This window comes from Oxyura jamaicensis, chromosome 14, assembly GCF_011077185.1.
Source record: "Oxyura jamaicensis isolate SHBP4307 breed ruddy duck chromosome 14, BPBGC_Ojam_1.0, whole genome shotgun sequence".
Lineage (NCBI taxonomy): Eukaryota > Metazoa > Chordata > Aves > Anseriformes > Anatidae > Oxyura > Oxyura jamaicensis.
The window spans coordinates 964,003-987,264 of record NC_048906.1 but is presented as its reverse complement, the minus strand read 5'-3'; the positions used below and the strand labels follow the sequence as shown (position 1 = coordinate 987,264).

At 52.6% G+C, this 23,262-nt stretch overlaps 1 protein-coding gene across 2 annotated transcripts in view; it reads left to right on the top strand.

Moving 5' to 3' along the window:
- Positions 1–16,100, top strand: part of PRKCB (protein kinase C beta) — a 114,745-nt gene extending 98,645 nt beyond the window's left edge. The window contains exons 16-17 of one of the 2 annotated variants that reach the window (XM_035339353.1): positions 1,350–1,490; positions 14,134–16,100. In XM_035339353.1, the coding sequence (XP_035195244.1) occupies positions 1,350–1,490; positions 14,134–14,286 (294 nt within the window). In that variant the 3' untranslated portion in view covers positions 14,287–16,100. Of the gene's footprint in view, positions 1–1,349; positions 1,491–9,083; positions 10,491–14,133 lie in introns of those variants that run through there. The other variant, XM_035339352.1, reaches the window with a different exon arrangement.
- Positions 16,101–23,262: the final 7,162 nt, after the last annotated feature.

Below are 23,262 nucleotides of genomic sequence, written 5' to 3'. Positions count from 1 at the left end.
CCCCATTTGCCAGCACAGGGCTTATCAGCCCTGCTCTCACTTGTCGTTTGTTAGGTTTTGTTTGGTTTGGTTATTGTTTTTGTTTGTTTTTTACTTTTTAGGTTTCTGGGTGGTTTGGAGGGTTTGTATGTTATTTTTGCAGGCTTTTCCTTGCTTTCAGGTCCCCTGGAGCAGTGCTTTTAAAGACCAGTTTCCCTGGTCAAGTTCGTTTCGTGCAGCCATGGGTGTGGTGGAGACTCGTGTCGAAGGGCGCACAGCTCCCCGTGGCCACGGGCACGCTGGGCAGAGGCTGCTCGCTGTGGGGGCAGCTCCGTGCCCTGCCCGGCCCCCCATCACCTGCAGCCCCCGCTGCTCAGGCTGCTGTGCTGGTTGGCGTCAGGGGACGCCTGGGCATAAAAACCTTTCCTTCTATACCCGTCTGTGGGGTGCGGCGCAGGGCCAGCCTGGCTTCAGCCTCTGCATGGCCCAGGGTCAGTGCGGGCAGCCCCGCGTTTAATAAAGCAGTCCTTGTGTCGCAGGTGCACGGCTCATGTTCTCCGTGCTCATCAGCTGTTCTAAATCTCTGGAATCTCCATCTTATCTCCAAACACGGCTCTAACAATGCCCCCCGGATATTAATGTTTGTACAGCCGCCCTTGATTCCCGTGGCCCATTTCACTTCTCTTATTGAGTCAGTGAAGAGGAGAAGTTCAGATGATAAACAGCATTAATGGGTTGTGTGCGCTTTTTTCTCTGAGCTGACTCCTTCGTTAGAAATACGTCTCTGGTCTGTGTGGCTGCAGATCCAGAGAAGTGGGGGTTCTGCTTCTAGGGCTAATGAAGCCTTTTGAGGGCAGATTGTTCATCTTAAATGGGCAGTGGCCTTTAAAATTAATTATGCAGCTGCTGAGAAGTTTGCCACCAAGCAAGCTGAGTGCTAAGCAGTTTTTTCGCACCCTGCTGCCCCTGTTGGAGCCGGCTGGCAAGGCTGCAGTGGTGCTGGCAGGGCTGCTGGCAGCCGGGTGCTTCTGGTGAGCGGTTTCCTTCCGCGAGAAAGAGGGGCTGTGCTGCTCCCACCCTGCTCCTGTACCTGCGCTCTGCTGTCGCCTGCTGCCTTCAGCAGCTGCCAGCCAGCCCCGTTCCTGGAGCTGCTCCTGCTTGTCCTCCCTCCTCTGCCTCCAGCACCAAGCCCACAGAGCATCTCGGGGCTCCTTGGGTGGGCTTTGCACATTGCAGGCTGCCCTGTGCCTGCACACTGGGCATCACAGCGTCATGGGGACAGTGCCCTCTCCTGCTCTGGGCCCAGGGGATGCTTTGTGGAGCCACGTGGCACTCCATGAATGACTGCTGCTGCTTTTTCTCTCCCGCAGCTGATGACCAAGCACCCTGCCAAGCGGCTGGGCTGTGGCCCAGAAGGGGAGCGGGACATCAAGGAGCACGCCTTCTTCCGCTACATCGACTGGGACAAGCTGGAGCGCAAAGAGATTCAGCCTCCCTTCAAGCCAAAGGCTGTAAGTGTGACTGTGCTAAGTGTGCTCTGCCTCTCCCCCTCTCCCGCACGCTCTTTCTCTCCTGCACAGTCTCCCACTCACGCTGGTGGGTGCACACGCACACGAGCATATGTGCAGGCGCTGCTCATCTTACCCGCAGTGTGGAGGTATCACTTATTTATCCGTTCAGAAGATCACATATCCGTAGATTTGGCACATGGCAAACAACTGTTGTGAAAGAATCACTTGCTGTACTGCCCGGATGCTTTGTCTCGCTCTGACTTACAGGGACAGCAACGCCACACGTTTCGCTCGCAGATTTAATCGCGTTGCAGTACTGTCACTTTGTTATCTCAGGGGTCAGTCTTTGTCTTCTTTTCTCCCTTTTTCTTAAGCTGAACAGGTTTCGCTCTCTGTCTTTTAAATCTAAACTTTATTTTAACATCTAGCTCAGCAGCATCGTCTGCCCCTCTTGGTAACGAAGCTGTGTTTCACTCAACACTTTCTCTCCAAGGTAAACTCGTGGAAGGCTGGAGCCTGACCTGGGTGTGAGCGCTAATGCGGAAATGCAGAGGAGCTCTGCAAGGAGAACGTGGCTGCTCCGTGTCGCGTCTGCCTCTCTCTAAGATGGGTGTCACTAGCGAGGGACGTGCTGTACGCGCTAGGGACTCGGGAGCTCTGGCTCTCTCAAGCCCTGCAGCGGCGTGGCACCACGTAGTTAAATGTCAGACAGATATTTTTGCAAACTTAACTCCTGCATAGTGATGCCTTCGCACAAAACTGGGGGGCTGCTGTCCTCAGGGGCTTTCACTGCAGTGCCCACAGCATTAGCAAAGAGAAACACACTCCTTCCTGCGTCAGGAACACGGGGATCCACTTGCACACGCCCTGGCTTGTTTGCTTCAGGTGGGATCCAGCCTTTGTGCTAACGGTGCTCAGAGACCAGAGCAGAGTGGGTCTGAGCTCCAAGCAGGGGAGCAGCGCACTCCGGGGTGCAGGCTCCCAGGCTCCCGAGGCTTTTCCTTACCCTGTAAGAGTCTGTTTTTCCTGAAGTCCGCGGCTGCTGTTGTTTCTCACCTCTGTGCTCGTTTGCTGATGGAACTGGTGCTGTGTCCCTCCCCTGCTGCCTGCCCTCTCCTCCTGCGCAGCGCACTGTTGCGCCGTTGCCGTGTGTTGTGACATGGTGTTACCTCTCGTTTGTCTTGTTGCAGCTGAAAACAATTGAATTCTGTCACAAATGCTTTCTCACTGTTCTTATGTTTTAAAATATGCAAATTTTGTCTTGTTTTAAATGTCTCATTTCCTTAAAACTCCTTTTGATCACGGACTGTGGAACAGGGACTGGTAAGCTGATGCCTGTCGCCTCTCACCTAACGGCTGCTGTTGGGGAAAATTCCCTCTTTGATAGGGCAGGAAGATTAGTAGAAAGGTAGGCACAGTTGATTTAGGATTTAGGTAGGATTAAGACAACTCAGGTACCTGCTGATAGCTGATATTTCAACAGCAATGCATCTGTGCAGAAAAAGCTGCTGCTTTCATGCCATCTGTGAGCGCAGATCAGAGCAGCACAGCAATGAAAATCTGGGTTTGGGCAACTTCAGAATGTATTAGGGTGGGAAAGGCGTTGCTTGCTGCTGCTGACCTTTAGCTATTTGTGCAGGGGCCTGAGCACCTGCTAGAGCGGGCGCTTTGTGCTTTTTACCTCAGCCTGAGTCCTTTCCCTTTTAAATCAGCCTTTATAAAGATAAGGTTACAGAGACTGCTGGCAAACCAAAGTTGGAAGATGCTGAGTAACACACAAATGCTGTGGGCTCGGTACCTGCCCACGAGCTGCAGGAAGCCGCCCGAGTGCCTCACCGTGTGGACACCAACCTGGCTTTGCAGAGGTCACACAGAGGTGTACTAAGCACCATGCCAACCAATTTTGCTTAGCAAAAGGTATCGCAGCTTGGTGCTTGCTCACTGCTCTGGTAATAAAAGCCCCCCTTGCACACACAGCTCCGTGCTGCCCCTGCATCGCTCCCTGGGGGACGGCCCCGGCTGTGGGCAGCTCACCGCACAGCCCCCCCTGCTCGGCAGCGCGTCGGCAGCACCCGCATCTTTTTTTGCCACGTTTCTCTGGTTTTGCAGCAGCTCTGCGGGCAGTGAGCGTGGGTGCAGGTGAGGGCTCGCCCCGCCTCCCCAGTGCCCAGTCGCCAGGGAGGGTTTCACCGCCCCTCTCGCAAAGCCGCAGCCAAGAGAAAAGCGGCCGCTCAGCCCTCCGCCTGACTCGGGCGTTGCGTACCCTGAGCTGAAAATAAATTCCCAAGAGCTCGTGCGTTGCTTTGTGCTTTGTGCTTGATTAACCTTTATCACAGAGACGGTAACGAGACAGATCAGGGTCTGGGTTGTCTCTGGCGTGCAGAAAGTCAGCGGTTTTGACATGGGGCTGTGCTTGGCTGCTCCTGGGTTTGGTTTGTGCATAACAATTCCTTTCATGGATCCGCATTTACCCTGGGAAGTGTATTTACACTTGCCTGCTCTCTCCATCTCTCATTGAGATAATTATTGTTTTTGGTATCTAATTACTCCTTTACTTTACATAAAGCCTAGTGATTTGAAAAGTCTCCTCATTTTGAAAGCATTGAAATCACATGGCAGAGCACAGGATTGCTCACAACAGGACGGTGGTTTAAAAATTTGCTTTTAATCTAATAATTTTTAATAGCATAAATGAATATTCCTCTAATTACTTTGAATTAAATGATAGTGAAATGCCGTTTATAGACCAGGATTTGAAAACACTCCAGTTCTCCTGCCTGTGCATCTTGGTGGCCGTGGTTTCAGTCCCTGGGGAGGAGACCCAGAGAAGTGGGCAGACGTGTGCTCGCCGGGTCATCCCCCCGGGGGCTGTGGCTGCAACCATGGTCTGAGCCAAAAAACTGCAAAAACGAGGGCGTTTTCAGCCCGCTGGGAATGCAGACTTCATCACAGCCCCAAAACTTCCATCCTTGGCTTTCTGTGATCTTTGATCGCATCTCAGGATCAATGGAAAATATTTTATGATGCCTTTTGTCTCTATTTGAAATCAAGCTAGAAGCTGATAAAATAAAAAGGCTATCTTCTAAACTGACAGTTTTATTTCTGCTGCTAGAAAAAAAAAGTCATTTTCTGGTGGCTATAAATATTAGGCAGGACACATTGGGGATTTATGTAAGATAAATTCCCACCCTCCCCCTTTCTCCATTCAGGATGGAGTGACGCCTGCACATTAATAAAGTACTAGAGGCAATTTTTCACAGCGTGGCTTTAGATAAATGTAAAAATTCATATGGCACGTCTCCCGTCCTTTAAAGAGGAACTTAATTTTAGAAGCTGTAAGGGATGGAGCTCCTGTGGGTGTCGGCCACGTGCAGCCCGGAGCAGTAGGACCGTTCTCCCTGCCCCTGCGAGCGGGCAGCCCTCACCTCCGCCCCGGGCAGCTGGCAGGACGCTGCCACGGAGCCACTGGGGTTGGGCAGAGTTTGTGTTCCACCAGGCACCTGGTGGCCTTGGTATGAGTGTGCTGAGTGGCACCTCTCCAAGGTAGTTTCAGACGCTGTTGCCTTAACAGGACAGCACAGATGCATGGCCACAGCCTTTAAAAGCTGTGTTTGGGGTTGGATGGAGCTTCTGTAAACCCAAAGACAATTTCCAGCCTTCAAGTATTTATTTTATTCATGAGAAAGCACACCCTCCTCTTTGGGAGCTATTTGTTTTGTTGACCAGGCGGTGTTATACATCAGAAGGTCTGCAGGAATAAAACCAAACTTCACAAACCTGGACACAAAGCACTATGGATAGGTGCAAGTTCTAAATTTTTCCATCCGCATAATCTTGCCTTATTGCATTATGGTGAGAATTATCATTTGCCAATGTGCATATTAAAAGTATATTTGTACCTTCTATCCCAATAACTGGCAGCACTTCACAAGGATTAGTTTTTAAATATTTCTGATGGATTTGCTTTTGTTGATTTTTTTTAAGACAGCACATTTCTCCGTAGCGAAAAGAAGGCTAGTGCTGTCAGACATGTCACATGAGCTGCCTCGCATGTCTCCACCACGATCTCATGAAGCTAATAGGCAATGACAGCTATATTTTCAAAGCACTGTAAAGCTTTCAGTGTATATTGGATGTTGATAGAATCTGCAGGTGAGCTGCTTATTACCAGGTAAACCCTGCTATGTCGTGTGTTACCGCACTGATAACCTTAAGCACTGCAGCCTGTCTCAGTAATCTCGCTCACAGTGTATTTTATCTCAGTGCTGAGGGGGAAGACCAGTGACAATGTGGCCTCGCAAAGCCCATGTCTTTTTGTTTCATGATGTTAGCTTCCAGCCTTTGTGGAACTGGCAACTTCAATTTTGGGAATTTATTTTCTATTTTGATGTTAATACGATGGCTTTCAGGAAGGCGTTGGGCTGATGCTGACTTGTCAAACATCTAAAACATGCTTTTGCAAGAATCTAAAGCTGTGCTTGATTGCGTGGTCTGCAGTCTACCAGCTCTCCCCAAAGAAACTGGAGCTGTGATGGGCATTGTTCCAGTTCCTTACGGTGAGAATTGCCAGCTTCTCAGGAGCCCACCTTGCGTTAGTTTCTGGGTATCTGTGAATTTTGCTGCTGCCCTGCATTACAGAGGGGTTGCTCTCGGCATTTGAACCACCCAGAAATGAGGTGCACTGCCTCAGTAGTGCCCAGGAGTGCTTCTGCAGGCGAGGCTCTCGGGGCTGTCGGTGCGGCCACACACCTGCCTTACGGTGAGCTGCGACCTGGCCCTCGGACTGTCCCCAGCTTCAGCAGGGACAAGGGCTGGGATCGGACATGGGCTGCAGATGAGGACACTGGTATGGCTGGGAGGATAACCAGAGGTCAGTGCTGCTGCTTCACGGGCACATCCCCACCAGTTTATGTCCACCTGTTCCTCCTGGGGATGAAATTCAGAGAGAAGATGGGAGAATTGCCTGGGGTAGGGTCTGTGCGCTTAGCAGGGCTCGGTAGGGTAGGACAAGAGCAGCTAACCAGCCAGGCCTGCCAGTCTGCTCGTTTTGCTTGTGCCTTGTGTCTTCATCATCCATCCCCTTACTGGCTTTCTGCTGTTGGTTGTTGTCCCAGGCTCTGTGTTCTCTGGTGCATGGCCCCTCACCCTGTCTTTGGAGAGGTCATTTTCTGCTTGGGTCTCTGCGCTTTCAGTAAGGGGCTTCCACGAGGTGGCTCCTGGAGGGCACCGTGTGGGCAGCATCATGCCAGGACCACGGCACGGGCCGGCTGTGTCAGGCTGTCCCACGTAACTGCAGCGCTGACGAAAGGCCTCTTCAGAGGCTGTGTGAACAGGCTGCTCAGGCTCTTTGGGAAGCCCTCATTTTACTACCATTCCAGTAAACTGGCTTGCACTGCGTTTGCCTGTTCAGTTATGAGCGTTTTGTTTGGATTTTGGGGTTTCTTTTTGCTTAACTCCTCCCCAGGGCAGCACGGTCTCATTTTTGTATCAAAATCATTGAAAAAGAAGCTGTGTTTACCCTGAGTGCTGCAGTTACATGGCCACAACAGCACGGGAGAGGGGTAGGAGCAGGAAGGCGCTTCCAAAGTCTCTGAGTGTTGAGTTAGAAACCATGCCCAGCTCAGGGCCATGGCGGTGGATGCTCCTGGGAGCAGCAGCTTGACAAAGGCAGGCCAGAAGTGGGCTGTGGACACGGACATGCAAAATAGGATATAGTGCTGTGGAGGGCTGGGCTCAGAGGCTGGACATGCAGGTGGTGTTCAGCACGGCTGTAGCTGGAGTTAAATCGACTCAAACATTACCTGTTGAACTTTTTCAGAGACTAGGGAATAATAAGTGTCGCGCTTGTTGCTGTAAGAATGTAGTAAGAGCTGCCAAAAGAACACAGCAGTGGAGGCTGATGGATGTTCCTCTTGTCTTCCCTGAAACCTCCTCTCTGGCAGAGTAAGGCACTGGGAAATGTTGAAGTTTACATGTATTTGCTTTAATATTTTATTATATTTAGTCTGATGATTATTAAAAATGTAAATCTGTTTCCTCAGCAAATGAAAGTTAAATACCAGGAGGAATTGTCCCAGCACTTTAGGCATGTGTTCTCTGTAGGGAAGTGGATGGGGAGAAGTGACGGGCTGAGCAGTGCTGGCTTCTGCATCTCCCCTGGGGAGGCAGGGCCAGGAGAGCACGGTTTGTGTGACGGCTCTGATACGAGGGGGAGTTCACCAACCCTTAAAGCGGAGTCATTAGCTGCAGCTCATACAGGATGTGACATGCTTGTGATAGGTGGTAACTGAGCGCAATTTGTGGCTGCTGCAGTAACCCAGCATCCACCTGTTTTTAGCTATTGCTATTATTATTGTATTAAATAATCACTTGCGGCACAGGAAGTTACAGGACCCCTGTTTTGATTGCTAAGAAAATTAAATAAAGCGTCTGGCACGTCGCCCTGCTCCCGACCTCCCCGCTCCGCTGCAGACGGAGGTGCAGCCAGCCAGGTCCTCGGCTGCTGCCTGGGCACCGGCTCCGAGGCAGCCGAGGGCAATGCTGGCTCCAGGGGCTCTGCTGGCTCTCTCAGGTGGTTTTGCTGCCCCGCAGTGCCAGCCGGGCTGTGCCACTCAGGCTCTGGCGATTTGGGGCTCTTCTGTCACCCGATGATGCTGGGAGGGAGCTCGCCAGCCCTCCTGGCCTCCCGCCCCGCCTCTAGCAGTGTTAATAGCTGCCTTCAAGGGCAAGAGAGAAAAAGGCTGTGAGAAGGGTTTTTAAAGAAAGCCAGCCTTGTGCAGGTGCTGTAGAGAGCTCTTGGGATGCTCTGTATGGAGAACTGCACGGCTGCCACGTGCACAAAGCTGCCGGCTTGAGCATCCCAGTGCCCCAGCTCCTGCCAAACAGCAGCCAGGCTCTGCCTGCCCCTGCTCCTGCCTGGCCCTGGCCAGCCCTCCATGCCCGGCAGCAGCCTGGGAGCAGCGGGGATGGGGCCATGGTCATGGACCAGTGTCCAGCAGACACATCGGGAAGGGACAGAGCAGGCCTGGAAACTTCCAGCAGCACAGCTGCCTGCATCGAGCCTCCCGCCAGCAGTGGTTTACCCAGGAACAGCTCTGCAGAAGGTGAGAGGCCCTCTCCTTGAGCAGGAACAGGGAGAATCATCTAAGCAGCCCAGGCATGATGAAAACTTGCAGTTCCCAGGACAGGAGGAGTGATCAAGTGCAGGCACATATCTGGCTACAACCTAAAACTGCAGGGGTCTTTCAGAAGAGAAACTGCGTGTGCACGGCAGTGTGGGACAAGGTAGGGGACTGCATGCAGACAGGGGAAAGTCAGCAAGTAATTGCACTCCCATCTCATTCCTCTCTTGCAATTACTTCCCATGGCGCACCCAGCAGATTTGTGTCGGTCTCTGGCTATTCCATGAGATACCATCACCTGACGACTAACAAAACCCATGAGTGTTTTGCACCTTTTTCTTTTCTGCCATTTGCTGTGTTGAAATAACCCGCTCTGTGAGGTGTGGCTGGGAGGGGTTGCTGCAGACCACATCCCGTTTGTGTTTGCTTTGTTTCTCCACCCACCATACGTTCTTTTCTTCCCCTCTCATAGTGTGGACGCAATGCTGAAAACTTCGACCGGTTTTTCACTCGCCATCCACCCGTGTTAACACCTCCTGACCAGGAAGTCATCAGGAACATTGACCAGTCAGAATTCGAAGGATTTTCCTTTTTTAACTCTGAGTTTTTTAAACCTGAAGCCAAGAGCTAAGTAGCTGTGCAGATCTCATTCCTGCATCTTTATCATCCAGTCCCAACTGCTGTTGTGGTGACATTTTCCATTGCAAAAGCTGCATTCATGGTTTTTCTTTAGTAATACTACTAGAGTGACCATATTTCAAAGCCAGAAGTGTCTTCACATGATTTGGGGCATGCCTGAAGGGTAGGTGATGTGCAGTAAGTAAAAACAATGTTTTTATGAAATTTATTTGTAAAAAATGAAAATAGTGTATTGGCTAACAGGTAAAATGGACAGGTGTCAGCCATGACAATTAGGAGGAATCTCTTAACCATGTGCTTTGATTCCCTCTTTACCCCTTTTTAACTCGTTTAACATAATCATGAAATTTTAATCTGTCGCTTTCTTAGCCTTAGTGGCAAGTAAGTATTTTTTTACTAAGCCTTTCCCCTGGTGCAGGCACGCATCCTGCAGTGCAGGTGCTGCCAGCTAAGCCTCTAAGCTCCTTCTAAGAGTGGAGAGTTGGCCAGGAGAGCTGAGATGCTGCAGATCCTTGCTTCTCTGGTAGTTCTACCACGTGTTGGCTTAACCCACCACGGAACCTCCTCCCCCCCGACCCCCCGTAGACTTCTACACACGTGTGTGGGCAGGCACCGCTCTCCTTGTTGGGTCTTCAGTAGCAGTAATAAATTAAAGCCAGGTCTGCTGTTTACACAGATTTCTCCTGATTGTGCAGTTTCTAAGGAGCATTTTTATCATCAAAGGATACATATCCAGTTGTAAACAGGCAATATGAAAGAGCTGCTGTAGATGCTTTCAAATCCATGGTCACCCTAGTAAATATCACAGAACATTGGTTCTCATACCAAAACATTTTCTTTTTTTTTTTTTCTTTTAAATGCCAAAGCAATTGATTGAGTTTGTTACCTGCGCTTTAAATGTGTCAAAAATGGTATTAACACAAATGAGATGCTATTTAACATTGAACAGTATTGTGAATTCTGATATGAAGCTTGTAAAAAACTTTGTTTCAACTAATATTCCTACTTTAAAAAATGCCGCTAGATATTTAAATTGCCTAAGTTTTGTTTCTGGCATCAAAGAAAAGTTTCAGGAAGGATGCATTTCTCTAGGAACAGTACCAAGCGTACAGCTTCCTTTTATACTGTTCTGCAGATGTTCGTGGGCTCTCACTTTGTATCGGTCTGCTTTCAGTTGTAACGTGCCAATTTTTTTTCCCAGTACTGATGATAAAATAAAAAAATGCAAAATAACGTGAAAGAAACCTGCATTTGTTTGGAAGTAACAAAATTCTACAGGCCTGGGCTCAGGGATGCCAGGAGCACCACGCTGCGGGCTGCCAGCTGCTGAGCTGGGACCGTGCCTGCTCCGCAGTGTCCAGCGAGCAGAGCAGGCAGGAGCGCCCGGCACAACGCTGCCCTGCACCTCCCTGCTCCGTCTGCCCAACGTGCAACGCCCTGGGAGCATCTTCCAAGCATGGAGGAAGCACAGAGGCTGCGCATCAGCAGCAGCAGCCAGCATCGGCCAGCAGTGAGCCTGCTGAGCTGCCTCACGTGCACGAGGAGAGGCGTTTTTTCTCCCTGCTGTCCCTCAGAGGAAGGACGACTCGGGCATCGGATGGCCCTCCCGTGGGTGCTGCCGTTTGGGTATTTCTTTAAATGTCTTGAATGGAGACAATCGCAGTGTGCGCTTAGCATTTCTGGAAGCTGCAGTAGCAACTATCTCGGTGAGGCAGCATGCCGTGTGTCGGTGACTCATCGCCCTGCCTGCTCGCTCTCAAAGGAGCAGTTGTTAAAAGCAATTGGCAGTTTCAGCTAAAGAGGGATTACAGGTTCCTGCTAGCTTCCCTTCTCCTGAACACATGCAGAATTTCCTTTCCGTCTTTGGAAACCCACTTCTGCTGAATTACCGCAGTTGTGAGCTCTGCAGGATTTTTCTGAGCAGCACCGGACGGCAGCAGCGCTCGCGCCAGCAGGAGCCAGCCCCAGCTCTGCCCAGCCTGTGGGAGGGGGCTCGGGGGCTGTGGGGTGCGAGGCTCGGGATGGGGACAAGCACTGCCCCACCAGCCCCCGCCAGGCTGCGCGGGGCCAGGCGTGCCCTGCAGGAGCCCGGGTGCTGCTGTCCTGCGGTGCCCCCGCGCTGCTGTGCCCTGCTCATCTCTGTCCTGCCCCACACCTCCTGGAGCCCCTGAGCCCTTCACTGGAGACATTTTCAGCCTTGAATTTCCCCATCTTTCTCCTCTCTCTGTTTACCAGCTCTGTGTAGCCATTCCCTACCTGCTTACAAGCTATTCGTCATCTTTGACAGAGGCCAAATTGCCAGCAATTTCAGACGAAACTCAAGGTAAGAAATCAGCAGAACCTGCTTTGCTGCACTCACAGCTGAGCTCTCCTGTTTATGCGTTTTCCTGCTAAGGCCCTGAGGCAGAAGCTGCAGGAGGAGGCTGTGCAGGGGGAACCGGCAGCCCCAAGCCCCTTCCCAGCACAGCGCCGCCAGTTCCAGAGCTTTCTGCAGCCAACAAGACACAGGTTTCGCTCACCCCGAGGGCTCCCAAGCTGAGCACTTGCTCTAGAGAAGTAGCCCTCGGCACCACCAGCACGGACTGCTCCGAAGGGCAAGTTGCACAGGTGCCATTTTGTTCCCCTTCACAGCATTCCTGCTTGGGAAGCTGCTGGCTCGGTAGGACAGCATTGTCTGGGTGCTTGTTCGTTCGGGTTGATGTGGCCCTCAAGAACCATTTGACAGCTCAGCATCCCAAGAGCACGGCAGGAGCCTGGTGCCAGCACCACCTCCTTCCTTCTGCACATGCTGGGGTCTGCCCTACACTTACATTTCTGCTGCTTCCTCCTTTGTCTGGCAGAGCTCCGCATCTGAAGTCTCCCCTTCCCCACTCCTGCTCTGTGCCCCCAGATCCTCCCCTTCTTCCTTCTTGGCATCTGGGAGGCGAGTGCAGGGCTGTGCCAGCTCCGAGCTGTCTTGTTCAAAGGCAGAGCTGCAGCCCCAGCTCCCACGGGGCGAGCAGGCTGGGACCGCTGGAGCCAGCAGGGCAGGCAGGGTTCAAGGCTTTGCTCACTTGGCTGTGCATCCACCTCCTGGCTTTTCTCCAGCTCCATCCTTGCTCCTTGAGCTCTGTTCCTGTTTTTCTTCTGACTTTGTCTCCTCTTGGCCATCCTTGGCTCTGTGTGCCCTCTTGTCTTCCTCACAAGGCTGGAGCTGCCTCAGAGCAATACTTCCCATGGGGAGCAGCATCCCCACGAGGGTGTGGTGGTCCTGGGCCACCACTCGAGTTGGGGCTCGTCTCCAGAGGATCAGCACAGAACACGTTTGTGATGTGGTGCTCATGTGCAGCGCTGTCAGGAGCCAGGGCTGGGTGGAGGGCAGGGGGGCAGGCTGTTTGCTCTATTTTGGCCATGCTCCTGCTCGGGGCTCAGAGGTGTTGACATCCCTGCCCCACCACCAGCAGGTATCTGCAGCCCACAGCGTGGTTCGAGACAAGAGGAGCTGCAGTTAAGGGGCAACATATTGCCTGCTGGATGCTTCATCCGTAAAGAGCTGGTGGATGGCTGTGGTGGGGAGGGCAGGGCAGGCTCCCCTGGCATAGTCCAAAGGCAGAGGATGAAGAACGACCATTTTGCAGGTTCCTACGAGGCACCCAATTTGTGACCTGCAGGGCCACTCGTCCAGCCCAACAGCTGCTGGGGCAGGGGGAGCTGGTTGTGGGGGGATCCTGAAGTATCCCAGCCCTGGGGCTCCACGCGGGGCTCCTGCTCTTCTGCCTCAGCCTGGCCTTTGCCGTAGCCCAGCCTTCAGCCAAAAGGGAGCCACAGCCGTGGTGCAGGAGTGCCCATGGGACCAGCACAGGTGCCCGGGAGAGGCTGCAGTGAGCCCCAGGGGTCTGCTGGTAATTAGAAACACAGTGAGAGGATTGTGAATGACTGACTTTCCTCCTCTTTTAAGCTCCTATATCGAGGCGCTGCTGGAAAGCCCTTTGTCCCTTCTTGCTCTAACAGCAGCACGGAGCAGCAGCGGTTTCACAGCCCCGCATTACACTGCTGGCTGCTGCTGCTGCTCTGCAAGGAGCATCCTCCCTCCATGTGCTGCCCTTACGGATGAAGGATCCTGGATGCTTGTGTGCAATCTTCTGCACTTTGGTTTCCCCGTCAGCCCAGGCTCGGAAACGTCCTGCAGCCAGAATGCACCTTCACTAGGCAGAGGGACTGACTGATGTGCTAATAGTAGGTTATTGGTGCTAATTCAGACAATTACTTATTTGTTTGTTTGTTTCTTTGCTTGGTTGTAGTTGCAAAGTTGTTCCTTTTATGAAATTAAAATGATAAAAGGTTGCTTATGTGGAATTTTCATTCTTTGAGGTTTTGAACTGCTGTGTATTTTATATCTACAACCCTGGAGCAAATCACATCCTCACGTTAAATTAGATCAGTAAAACACCGCGTCGATCAATACCATACCATGACGTAATCTAAAAAAATCAAACTTAAAGTGAAAGGAGCTCTTACAGCTGATCATTGTGTGCAAATTTTGAAATTGTATTGAACGTTTACTTCCATCTCGAGGCGTGTTGCTTCCTCCAGGCTCCTCTTTGCGGGTGTGTGTGCAGTGCTGGGTTTGCATGCCAGGAGCTGCCGCTGTTCTCTCAGAGCCAGGTACAGGGGTGCTCCCTCCTGCCCTCCACTCTCCAGCCATGTGTCAGAGGCGAGCCGGACAGACGCTGTGCTGCCCTCGCACATGGTGCCGGTTGTTTTGTTGTGCAGGGGCTGCGGCCGCGTGCAGGGGACCTCAGTCTCTGCTCTCAGTCTGCTCCCAGTCGCGCAGCGGAGCCCAGCGCTGCCCCGCTCCTGCGCCCCGCGTTACCTGGTTTAACTCTGTGCTTTCCGTTTGACAGAAAGACAAACGAGACACTTCCAACTTCGACAAAGAGTTCACCAGGCAGCCTGTGGAGCTGACGCCCACCGACAAACTCTTCATCATGAACTTGGACCAGAACGAGTTTGCTGGATTCTCCTACACTAACCCGGAATTTGTCATTAACGTGTAGTCGCGGTGCAGACGCTGCCCTCCCTGCTCCCGCAGCCAGAAACTTCAGCTCGCCTTGTAAATACCGACACTAGTCTTCCGGGATCAGCAGTGCATACGTACATACCCTCATCAAAACACGACGACCGCTTGTTTTAGGAGGCCTCTGTATGTGTGTGACACTTGCTAGCTTGGGTTCCCTAGCTGGAAATGTGCGGGGTTTTGAGTTAACAAGCAGTAATACTTCTAGGAACTGTAGTTGGTGGTGACTAATAGAGTTTTTAAACAGAAATATACCAAATTGCTACAGTCTTTGTAATTTTTGAAATCAGATGCTGAAATTCTGGTGAACTTAGGTATTCACAAATTGTTTCCGTTGAATGCTAAGCATGGTTGATATTTTAAACCGTTGTGCTGAAGCTTGCAATGACTGTGAACGTGTCTTAGAAGAGCCTTTTGTTTGAGACATGGATACATTTGATCAGTGTGGAAAAGTCTGCTTGTAGACATACTTATATTTTTAAATGCCTTGTACATACAGTCACACCGGCTCCCTGAAGCTGTCTTCCTCCTTAGCCTGCTGTAAGCGTGTGCGTTTCACCACATCCCTTCCTATTACTCAGGCATTAAGACTACAAAATGAATTTCATTCCGGTTCTTGTAAATCAGAGCAAATCTTTTTCTAAGTGAAAGGTGGGATTTTTTTTTTTTAACATCTGGAACAGTTTGCAGTTTTGATATACTATGTCAGCACTCCCATAAATCTTTCTCCTGTTTTTTCACAGACACTGTCAAAATTTAACAGCTCTGTAAAGGATATTAATATTCTACCAAAACAAAACACATTTATATTCTCGGTTTACAATTTACCAACTGAAAATACGCCCGCTACAGAAGGGCTGTACTGAGGGCTATTTATAAAGGTAACTTTTATACTTTATACCCTCTGCTATTATCTTAAAGGCTCAAAATCATGAATTTTACAGGCATCTTGGTTTACCTGATTTCAGCCAAAATTCCTGGGGATTTTATTCAGTACTCCAGGACCTTCTGCATCGTTTCAGAACCCCTGACTCCCAAGGGGAAGCCGACGCTTTGGCGGCGAAGCTCGCCGTGCGCAGGGCGGCGGGGCTGGGTGGTGGCTGCTGCCCGCAGCAGGACGAGGGCTGAGCGTGTGCCCCCATGACACTGCTGCCACTCCTCCCCTGGCACACACGAGTTCGGTTGGTTTGCAAAGAAAGCACCTACATTTTTTGAAATACGACCAATTTTAATGTAAATACACATTACTTCATGAATATGGGGGGAAAAAAATGAGGGTGGAATTTTCTGAATCATGAGGAATCCTACCAAGGAAATTCCGGTTTGTAGATGTTTTTTAAACATCAGACTCTACCTTTTGAAATTCTTTTTTCAATGCCTCGATAAGTGAAAGGACTGCTGGAAGCTAACACTGGTGCTGCAGCCGCTGGCTCGGTGCCACGAGCAGGTCTCCTCGTCCCGTGACCAGACGGAAGGCCGGCCCTGCCCTGTGCGTGTCGGGGTACGTGAGCTGTGGCCGTGGTCTCAGGTACTGAGCTGGGCTTGAGGAAACAAAACCAAACACAGAAAAACTGCAAATTGTGCCAGATGGACAAGGGAGCTTGTGGGCAACTTTGCATCAGACTAAGACCGGGAAAGTCGGAGTTAGTTTCTGATGAGAGTTCCCATAACCCCAGCACACGTCTCAGAAGACGCCTCGCCATCTTCTGCAGACCACAGTTGATGTTCAGAGCATGTATGTTACTGTAACTTTCAAATCTGTTGCTGCAGAATTAGTATAACTTCAATGGTGAATGTTTTTAATTTCTGTATCTTCAGACCCGAAGACGCTCCCGCGGTCCGGTCGCCCGTGGGTTACCGTGGTACGGTAGTACTGCGATGCTCCCGGGGCCAGGAGGGCACCCGCGGCTGTACGGGGTCGATCCACGGGCACTGCTGTAGGGGGAGTTGTGTCTTTTTTTGTCTGGGACTCGTGTGTGTGTTGGAGTGACACTTCTGCATGGAGCAGGCTTTGCTTAGGTGCGGGGCTGTGCCGGGAAGGCGTCCTGCCCACGGGGGGCTCAGCTCTGCCGCGGGGCAGCTGCGGTGGCACGCGTTGGGTCTGTGCACAACCTCGGGATCCTCACAGTACAGACTGTGCTCCAGGGAGAGCTTAGTGAAGGCAAGGTCCAAAGCCCAGGGAAGTCTGCAGGATGGGATCATTTCTGGTATTTCCCATTCTGCTACTTTCAAAGCTCTTAGTTTGAGGCTTATTTCCAGATTACCTGTTTCTTCTGTGCAGAAATGTAAAATGGAATGTGCCTGGCCCTGCACAGATGCTGGGATTTATACAAACTCCTCCAAGGAAGGGCAGAGTGACAGTGGTTGACTCACTGTTTGCTGTAATTTGATGATTTAATCTTTACTGTTGGATGAGGAAAGCAGCGCTCAGGAAGATGCTCAGATCTGAGCGGCTCAGGAGGCTCTCTTAGTCACTGGGGGCTCTGACGTGTGGCTGCAGCCCAGTAAGACGATACCGGGCCGTGCTGGCAGGCAGCTGCAGTGCACCCCAGCTGTGTGCCAGTGCTGCAGCGGCAGGAGGACAAGGGGACAGTGTGCCTGTGCCACTGGTGGGGCAGGAGAAGGGTGCTCACGGGGACAGAGGAGGCATCTCAGCCTGCAGCTACAAGCAAGAGAGAGAGCCTGGGGCCGTGGTACCCCATGGCCCTGCCTGCATGGCACAGGGCACTAGGGGCAAGCCCCATGTCCCCACAGGGCTGCGGTGGGACTGGCGGGGGTCTGGTGGTGGGACCCTGAGCTCCTCACCTCCTGGCCCCAGGTGCAGGAGGAGGAGACCGGAGGAGGCGCGAGGTGCTCATGGCCTCCCCCTGCCAGCCGGGGACAAGGACAGCAGGTCCCGACCTCCACCAGGGCTGGTCGCGCCTGGACACCGCAGGTAAGTGTGGTGCAGGCACCTCGGGAGGTCTCAGCATGGGGCGGGCATGAATCCATCCCCAGGACTGTTTTTTTCAGCACCAATGAGGAATAGGCCAGGACTCCTTGGGGCAGGGGCAGATTCCCACTCCTGCCCGCTGGGATGTGCGGGCTGCTCAGTGCCTGTACCTCCCTGGCGTGCCCTGCCTTCCTCCTGGGAGTGTTACCTAAGGAAAGCGAGAGGGCTGTGGCTTTGGTCCTGTCCTGCTGCAGCTCAATGTGGGAGCAGGGGGAGGCTGCTGGGTGCTCACATGGCCCTCGGGGACAGTGGAGTGATGGGAGCGGAGCAGGGCAGCAGGCATGGGGGAAAAGCGGGGCTGGGTCTCAGCCAGAAACCGCCTGGTCCTGGCAGTCTCTGCAGCAGGCTCTGGGGGGCTGGGAGACCGCAGGCAGACCAGAGTCAGCTGGAAAGCCGAAGCTCTGACATCGGAGCAGTCGTCTTCTCTAGAAAAGAGAGCCATCTCCAAAGGTTACTGACCTTTCAATCCATGTAACAAATAAATGCGAGCTTGCATGGTGGCAGACCCCCATGGGTGGTCTCAGAGATGGGATGGTGAGAGCAGGTTGTAGGCAGCAGATACACTCTGGTCATTTAGTCCCAGGAACTCTAACAGAAATGGTGATTTCTAGCATAGGGCGCAAGGATATGGATGTTCAACTGGTAGGGCTTACATCTGGAGTGCGGAGCTCACCCACACAAACAAGTGCAGCAGCTTGCCTGCTTTCGCAGTCGCAGGTGAGCCATTGAGCCTGCAATGGCAAAAGAAGCAACAAGCATCTTGCTCCATGCATGGAAGTGTCATCCAAGCTGTTTATTTCTGATCACGTTCGAACTGGCAATTAAAACAAGGAAAAAAAGAAAAAAAAATGTTTATTGTTGAAACAGTTTGTGTTTGTGAATTTGATTTCACCTGCAAGTATTTGATGACTTTTCTACATCCTAGACTACCTGCTGTGTGTTTGTCAAAGGATTCTCATAAAGACCTCCTTTTAGATGGGCATATACTCTTTATTCTATTTGCTGCATGTATTAAAAAAAAATAAAATAAAATATATAATTTTAAAGAAACTGTGAGAGCTTGGCTTCCTTTGCCTGCAGGACTCTGGTGGGTGTGAGGAGGGCCAGCAGGGACACCCCAGGACCCCGTGGATGGACAGCTGCCTCTGGCACAGCCACCCCGAGGGGCCCCGCTGAGCAAATGCTGAAATGCTCAGCTTTTCTGTGAAGAAGGTGCGTATCCTTGTGGCTGGAGTGCATCACCAGATAGACAGGAGTGCGATCCAGGCCTGGAAACCTTCAGCTGTGGGAACCTAAAGATACGCTTAGAGCAAGGGGAAGGGAAGGTGTTGGTTGCTCGGCTCCTCGGTCACTTGCTACATAAGGTGGGTTATGGCAGATGCTCTGCCAACCAGCCCATGAACACTTGTTCCCAGTCACCACACACCACGCAGGGGGCTCGGGGAGGCGGGCAGGACCCTGGCAGACCCTCTGCAGGCACTTTGCCACTTGGCTGCAGGCAGAGGACTGCACCTGAGGCCTGGGCTGAAGAGGTGCTGGGGAGGGAGCACACCTAAACAGGGGCGCAATGGAGCTGATACGGAAGCCAGCAGTTCCCCTGTTCCTGATAACCTTGCTGGCACACAGGGCCAGCAGAGCCCTCCCAGATGGCCCCTGTTTTGCTGGGGTTGTGTCTGGAGCTGGTGCCCACAGAGGTGTGTCAGCATCCCACGGCTCTGTGCTGGCCCCAGGCTGCCCTCGTGCCCCCAGGCCCATCTCCCCTTGGACCTGTGAGCCCCTCTCTGCCACTGGCTCCTAGCTCAGCCCCTGCTGCCACCTCCACCATCACTGTCACCCTGTCCCCTGGGTGCGGGGCTGGCGTGGCGGCCAGGCAGGGCAGGGCAGTCAGTAGGGCTGCAATGATCTCCAGCAGCCCCAGTGCATGGTCTCGTGCCCCCCTCTGGTTCAGTGGTCAGCATTGACGTGCCCATTCCCAGCATGTCGGAAACGCTTCTGAGCTTCAGTTGTTCTGGCTTCTGCAAGTGAAACATTTGGTTTTGTGACACTTTCCTTAATTATGGGAGCTAATGACAAAACCATTGTGACAAATGACTCAGCTTTTGATAGTGAAGTTAATTAATTCTGAAGTTAGAGTCTCCATCAGCGTATCTGGAGAAACCCGATTAAGAAGTCTGCTTACCCGCTGTAATAGGGGCAGCAAAAACCTCAGTCCTTACAACTTGCCAGGTAAAATTCTCCCCACCACGGCAAGGGGGTGATCTGCTTGGAGCAGGGATAATAATGGCTAGACATTAGCACAGCAAATGCCTCCTGAGCCATCTCTCCATCCATCAAAGGCATCAGGAGGAACACAGCCTCATTAATGTTTGAATGAGTGACCAGAAGCAGCTTTGCGTTAGACTCTGACCTTCAAGAGCCGTCTCCCTGAAGCCATCTTTCATCTCTTTCATTTGCATTACAATCCTGTTTGCCTCATTATTCGTTATCCTCTTCTTCTTCAAAGAATTTAAATCAAATCAATTAAATTGTGGTGGGTTGGAGCAGCAGCAAAGCTTTTATGGGGGCTCAGCACAGTCCAGCTGGACTCAGACTACAAAATATCTTTTAATCTACTGCTATTTGTTCTTTTATTACTTCTGTCATACAGTTGCCTTACAGAATCCCTGTGATAATCTTCCTCCTTTCCCCCCATCCCATAGCATGGATGCTTTGTGCAGAGGCTGGTCTTCCTGAGACCTTGGCAATGGGATTCCCTCGGCCTCCCTCCCATGGGATGGGGTCAGGCTGTCCCTGGCAGGGCTGCTGCGATGGGAAGATGTGGAACTGCACACGGCGCTTGTACGCTCAGAGCCAGCACGGAGCAGCTGGGGAACCCTGGGGCCCTGGCATGGTGTTTGCTGTCCTGTGAAAGCCCCTCCCCTGTCCCAGACTTGTTTTGTGTACCCAGGGTATCAGAACGGGAGGAAAAAGCAGATGCAGTTGTGGTGTACGCCAGTGTGCGCAGGCAGTGCATGCAAAAGCAGACGTGTGGGCAAAGTAACATGGGCTTTAGCATGCAGCAGCTGCCAGCACATTCACCCGGCTCTCCTGAGAGCCTGGATGCTGTTTGTTTCCCCATGCATGGCCACTCCTGCGTAGCCTTTGCATGTTCCCATGATAAGGAGGCTTAACAAGAGTGGATTTCTGTTTCTCTTCCCTGCTATTTTTATTGCTACTAAACCGTAGGAAGCCCAGCAGGGAGCTGCAGAGCTGGTAGGCAGCCGCAGAGGCTCGCGCTGAGTGAGCCAGCTTGGGTGCGGGCAGCGGGCTCGGGCTTGCCGTGGGTGCCCGTGCAGTGGGTAGCAGCCCCCTGCCCCCAGCCCTGCCCCTGTCAGACGTGGGTGCTGTGCAGCCACCCACCTGCAGCGCCTCAGCTCTGTGCAGGGCGCTGCCGCCTGCTGCAGCACCATGGACACGACTGCCGTGAGCCCCAGGGCAGGCCGGGCACAGGGCACTGCTCACGGGGTCACAGCCGGGAGAAACGCCCCGAAGGCAGCTGCACATCGTGTAAGGACACGCCAGCCTCACCGCTGGATTCCCGCTAGAGCAAGTAGATAGCAACCAGCGTTTCCAAAGCACGTGCGGATATAAATAATCCACTCGTAGGAGTGGGGAAGGATGAACTCATGTGCCGAAGGCTCCGGAGTCCTTATCCCCTTGCAGCCCCCAGGAGCAGGGAAATGAAGTGAAGACCGGATGAGGCTGGAGCTCAGCATCTTGCTGCATTGCTAATGACCTAAACTCGCCTTGTATCAGCATCTCTCTTCCTTCAAGGAAAAAAAAAAAACTAATCCAGCTAGGGATTATTTCTGACTACCTACTTTCTGTCACTTTGCCAATGTAAAAGCACCAGAGCTGGATTTGGAAGGACAAAGCCTAACAGATCTTGGTTTAGGACATTTCTGTCGGCAAGGACAGCTTGTTTTGTTGTTGTTGTTGTTGTTGATTTTGTTGTGTTTTGTTGTTGTTGTTGTTTTTGTACAAGTTGTCAAGTTTTTGCAGCAGGCTCTGGTTTCTGTTACTTGTTTCTCCTTTGCCCAGCTCAGAAGGGTGCAGGTCCATGAGCAGATGTCTGGTGATGGACACGTCATTGACCAGCAAGGGGTGACAGGAGCTGGAGCCAGAAGAGACCAGGCTGTGCAGGGCAGGGCGCCGGGCTGTGCTGCTGGAGCACACAGAGCTGGAGCTGCAGGTCGGGGTGGCAAGGTCCCCAAATCCTTGTTGACTGCACATCTCAGTGAACCCCTTGCTTGTCCCCTTGTCCCCACATGTGGCTGCTCTGGGCAGAGCTCCAGGCTCACTCCTGGGACTGGCTTCTCCATGCAATGAGCGGTAGGAGGGGTGCAGAGGTGTCCCCGCCACCAACCCGTACAGGGGCCACCAAGATCCGAGGTGTGGACTTTGGTTCTGTTTGAGCTTGCTTTGTTAAAAGCCTAGGAAACGGTACATGTGCACTCTGCACACACCTACACACACGATGTTAAAATAACACAATTAAGGCTGCAAAATCCCCCACTCAGAATGCAATTTGCAGCCCCTTCGCTGTAGGTGTGAGATATCTTTGCTACCTCCTCCCCGGGACGCCTGCCTCTGCGCAGGACGGGGGCCCGGGAGGCTATTGCTGCCAGGCTCTGCCCCACGCACCACAGGGCTGGGGGCAGGCAGTGGGAGCAGGGGGGGACAGGGGAGCGATGTGTGGCTGGAACCGCGTCCTGGAGCCTCACGGTCTGTCCCTGCGCCTTGCCCCAAGCCACCTGCGTGGCACCCCTCAGAACCCTCAAAACAAGCCTCCAGGTGCCGTCACGCAAGGGGCTCATCTCGGTGTCACCAAGGTGTGGCCTGTGACCATCGCGTGCTGCTGCCAGTGTCAGTCGCACATCTGGGGAACTATAACCCCTACTCAGGAAAAAAAAAAAAAAAAAAGCACCACGGGAGGGAGAAAATTCTGTGATTCATCTTGGGTGGATGTGTCTGGCCATGATCCCTAAGTGCCTGTCCTCCTCCTCCTCTTCAGAGATCGATGTCCATCCTCCCATCCCGCTGAGGACTGCTGCTCTCCAGATGGAAATGCTGGAAGAACATTAGCTGGAGCGACGGCCTTCGGAGTCAGCACAGGCAGCGAGCAGGGCAGAGGGCCCATGGCGGAGCAGGAGAATGAAGCCGGGCAGTCAGCACAGCCCGTGCGCTACATGCGCTGGGGAAAAATAGGGTCGTGTTGTAATTAAAATGCCCTACCTAATGAGTATGCACAAAGGAGGTAATTTAAGGTTGAGAAGGGTACTTAATTTCCACACTACTTAATTTCTCAGTACCTCATTTTTTGGTAACCTTCATAATTTTCTGTTTGCGTTTTGAGAGTAAATAACTAGTATTTACAAGTAAGTGCATACAAATGAGAGCTGTAGGAGTGCACACTATCAGGTAAATCATATACTTTTCTGTCTCACCCGCAGCCCTTAGAAGAGTTTTAATTTAAGAGGTGGATATGTTATAGGGCTTATTGGAAAGGTCGCATGAGTCATAAGCTCATCCACTGCCTGCAAAAACGTTTGAGAGCGATGCGGAGCTAGCGGCGAGCCAGCGGGTTTAACCGAAGCGAACCACCCCGGGGCGCGGTGTGGGGCCCCCCGGGATGTGGCTGCTCACGGCCCCGGCTCCGGGCTGCCTCCGCCACGGCCCGGCCCGGCGCTGGGAGCCGGCCTCGGGCTGGGGCACCCCGGGGCGCCCGCGGCGGGGCCCCCGACGGGTGCGGGCGCAGCGGGGCTGTGCGGCCCCCAGCCCCTCCTGCCTCCCCCGGAGCTCCCAGCGCGGAGGGACGAAGCGGGGGGCGGCGGGGGCCGGGGAGCCGGGCTGTCCTGGCCGGGGGTGGCAGCGGGGGGTGGCACCGGGGGAGATTGCACCGGGGGGTGTAGAGGGGTGGAGGGG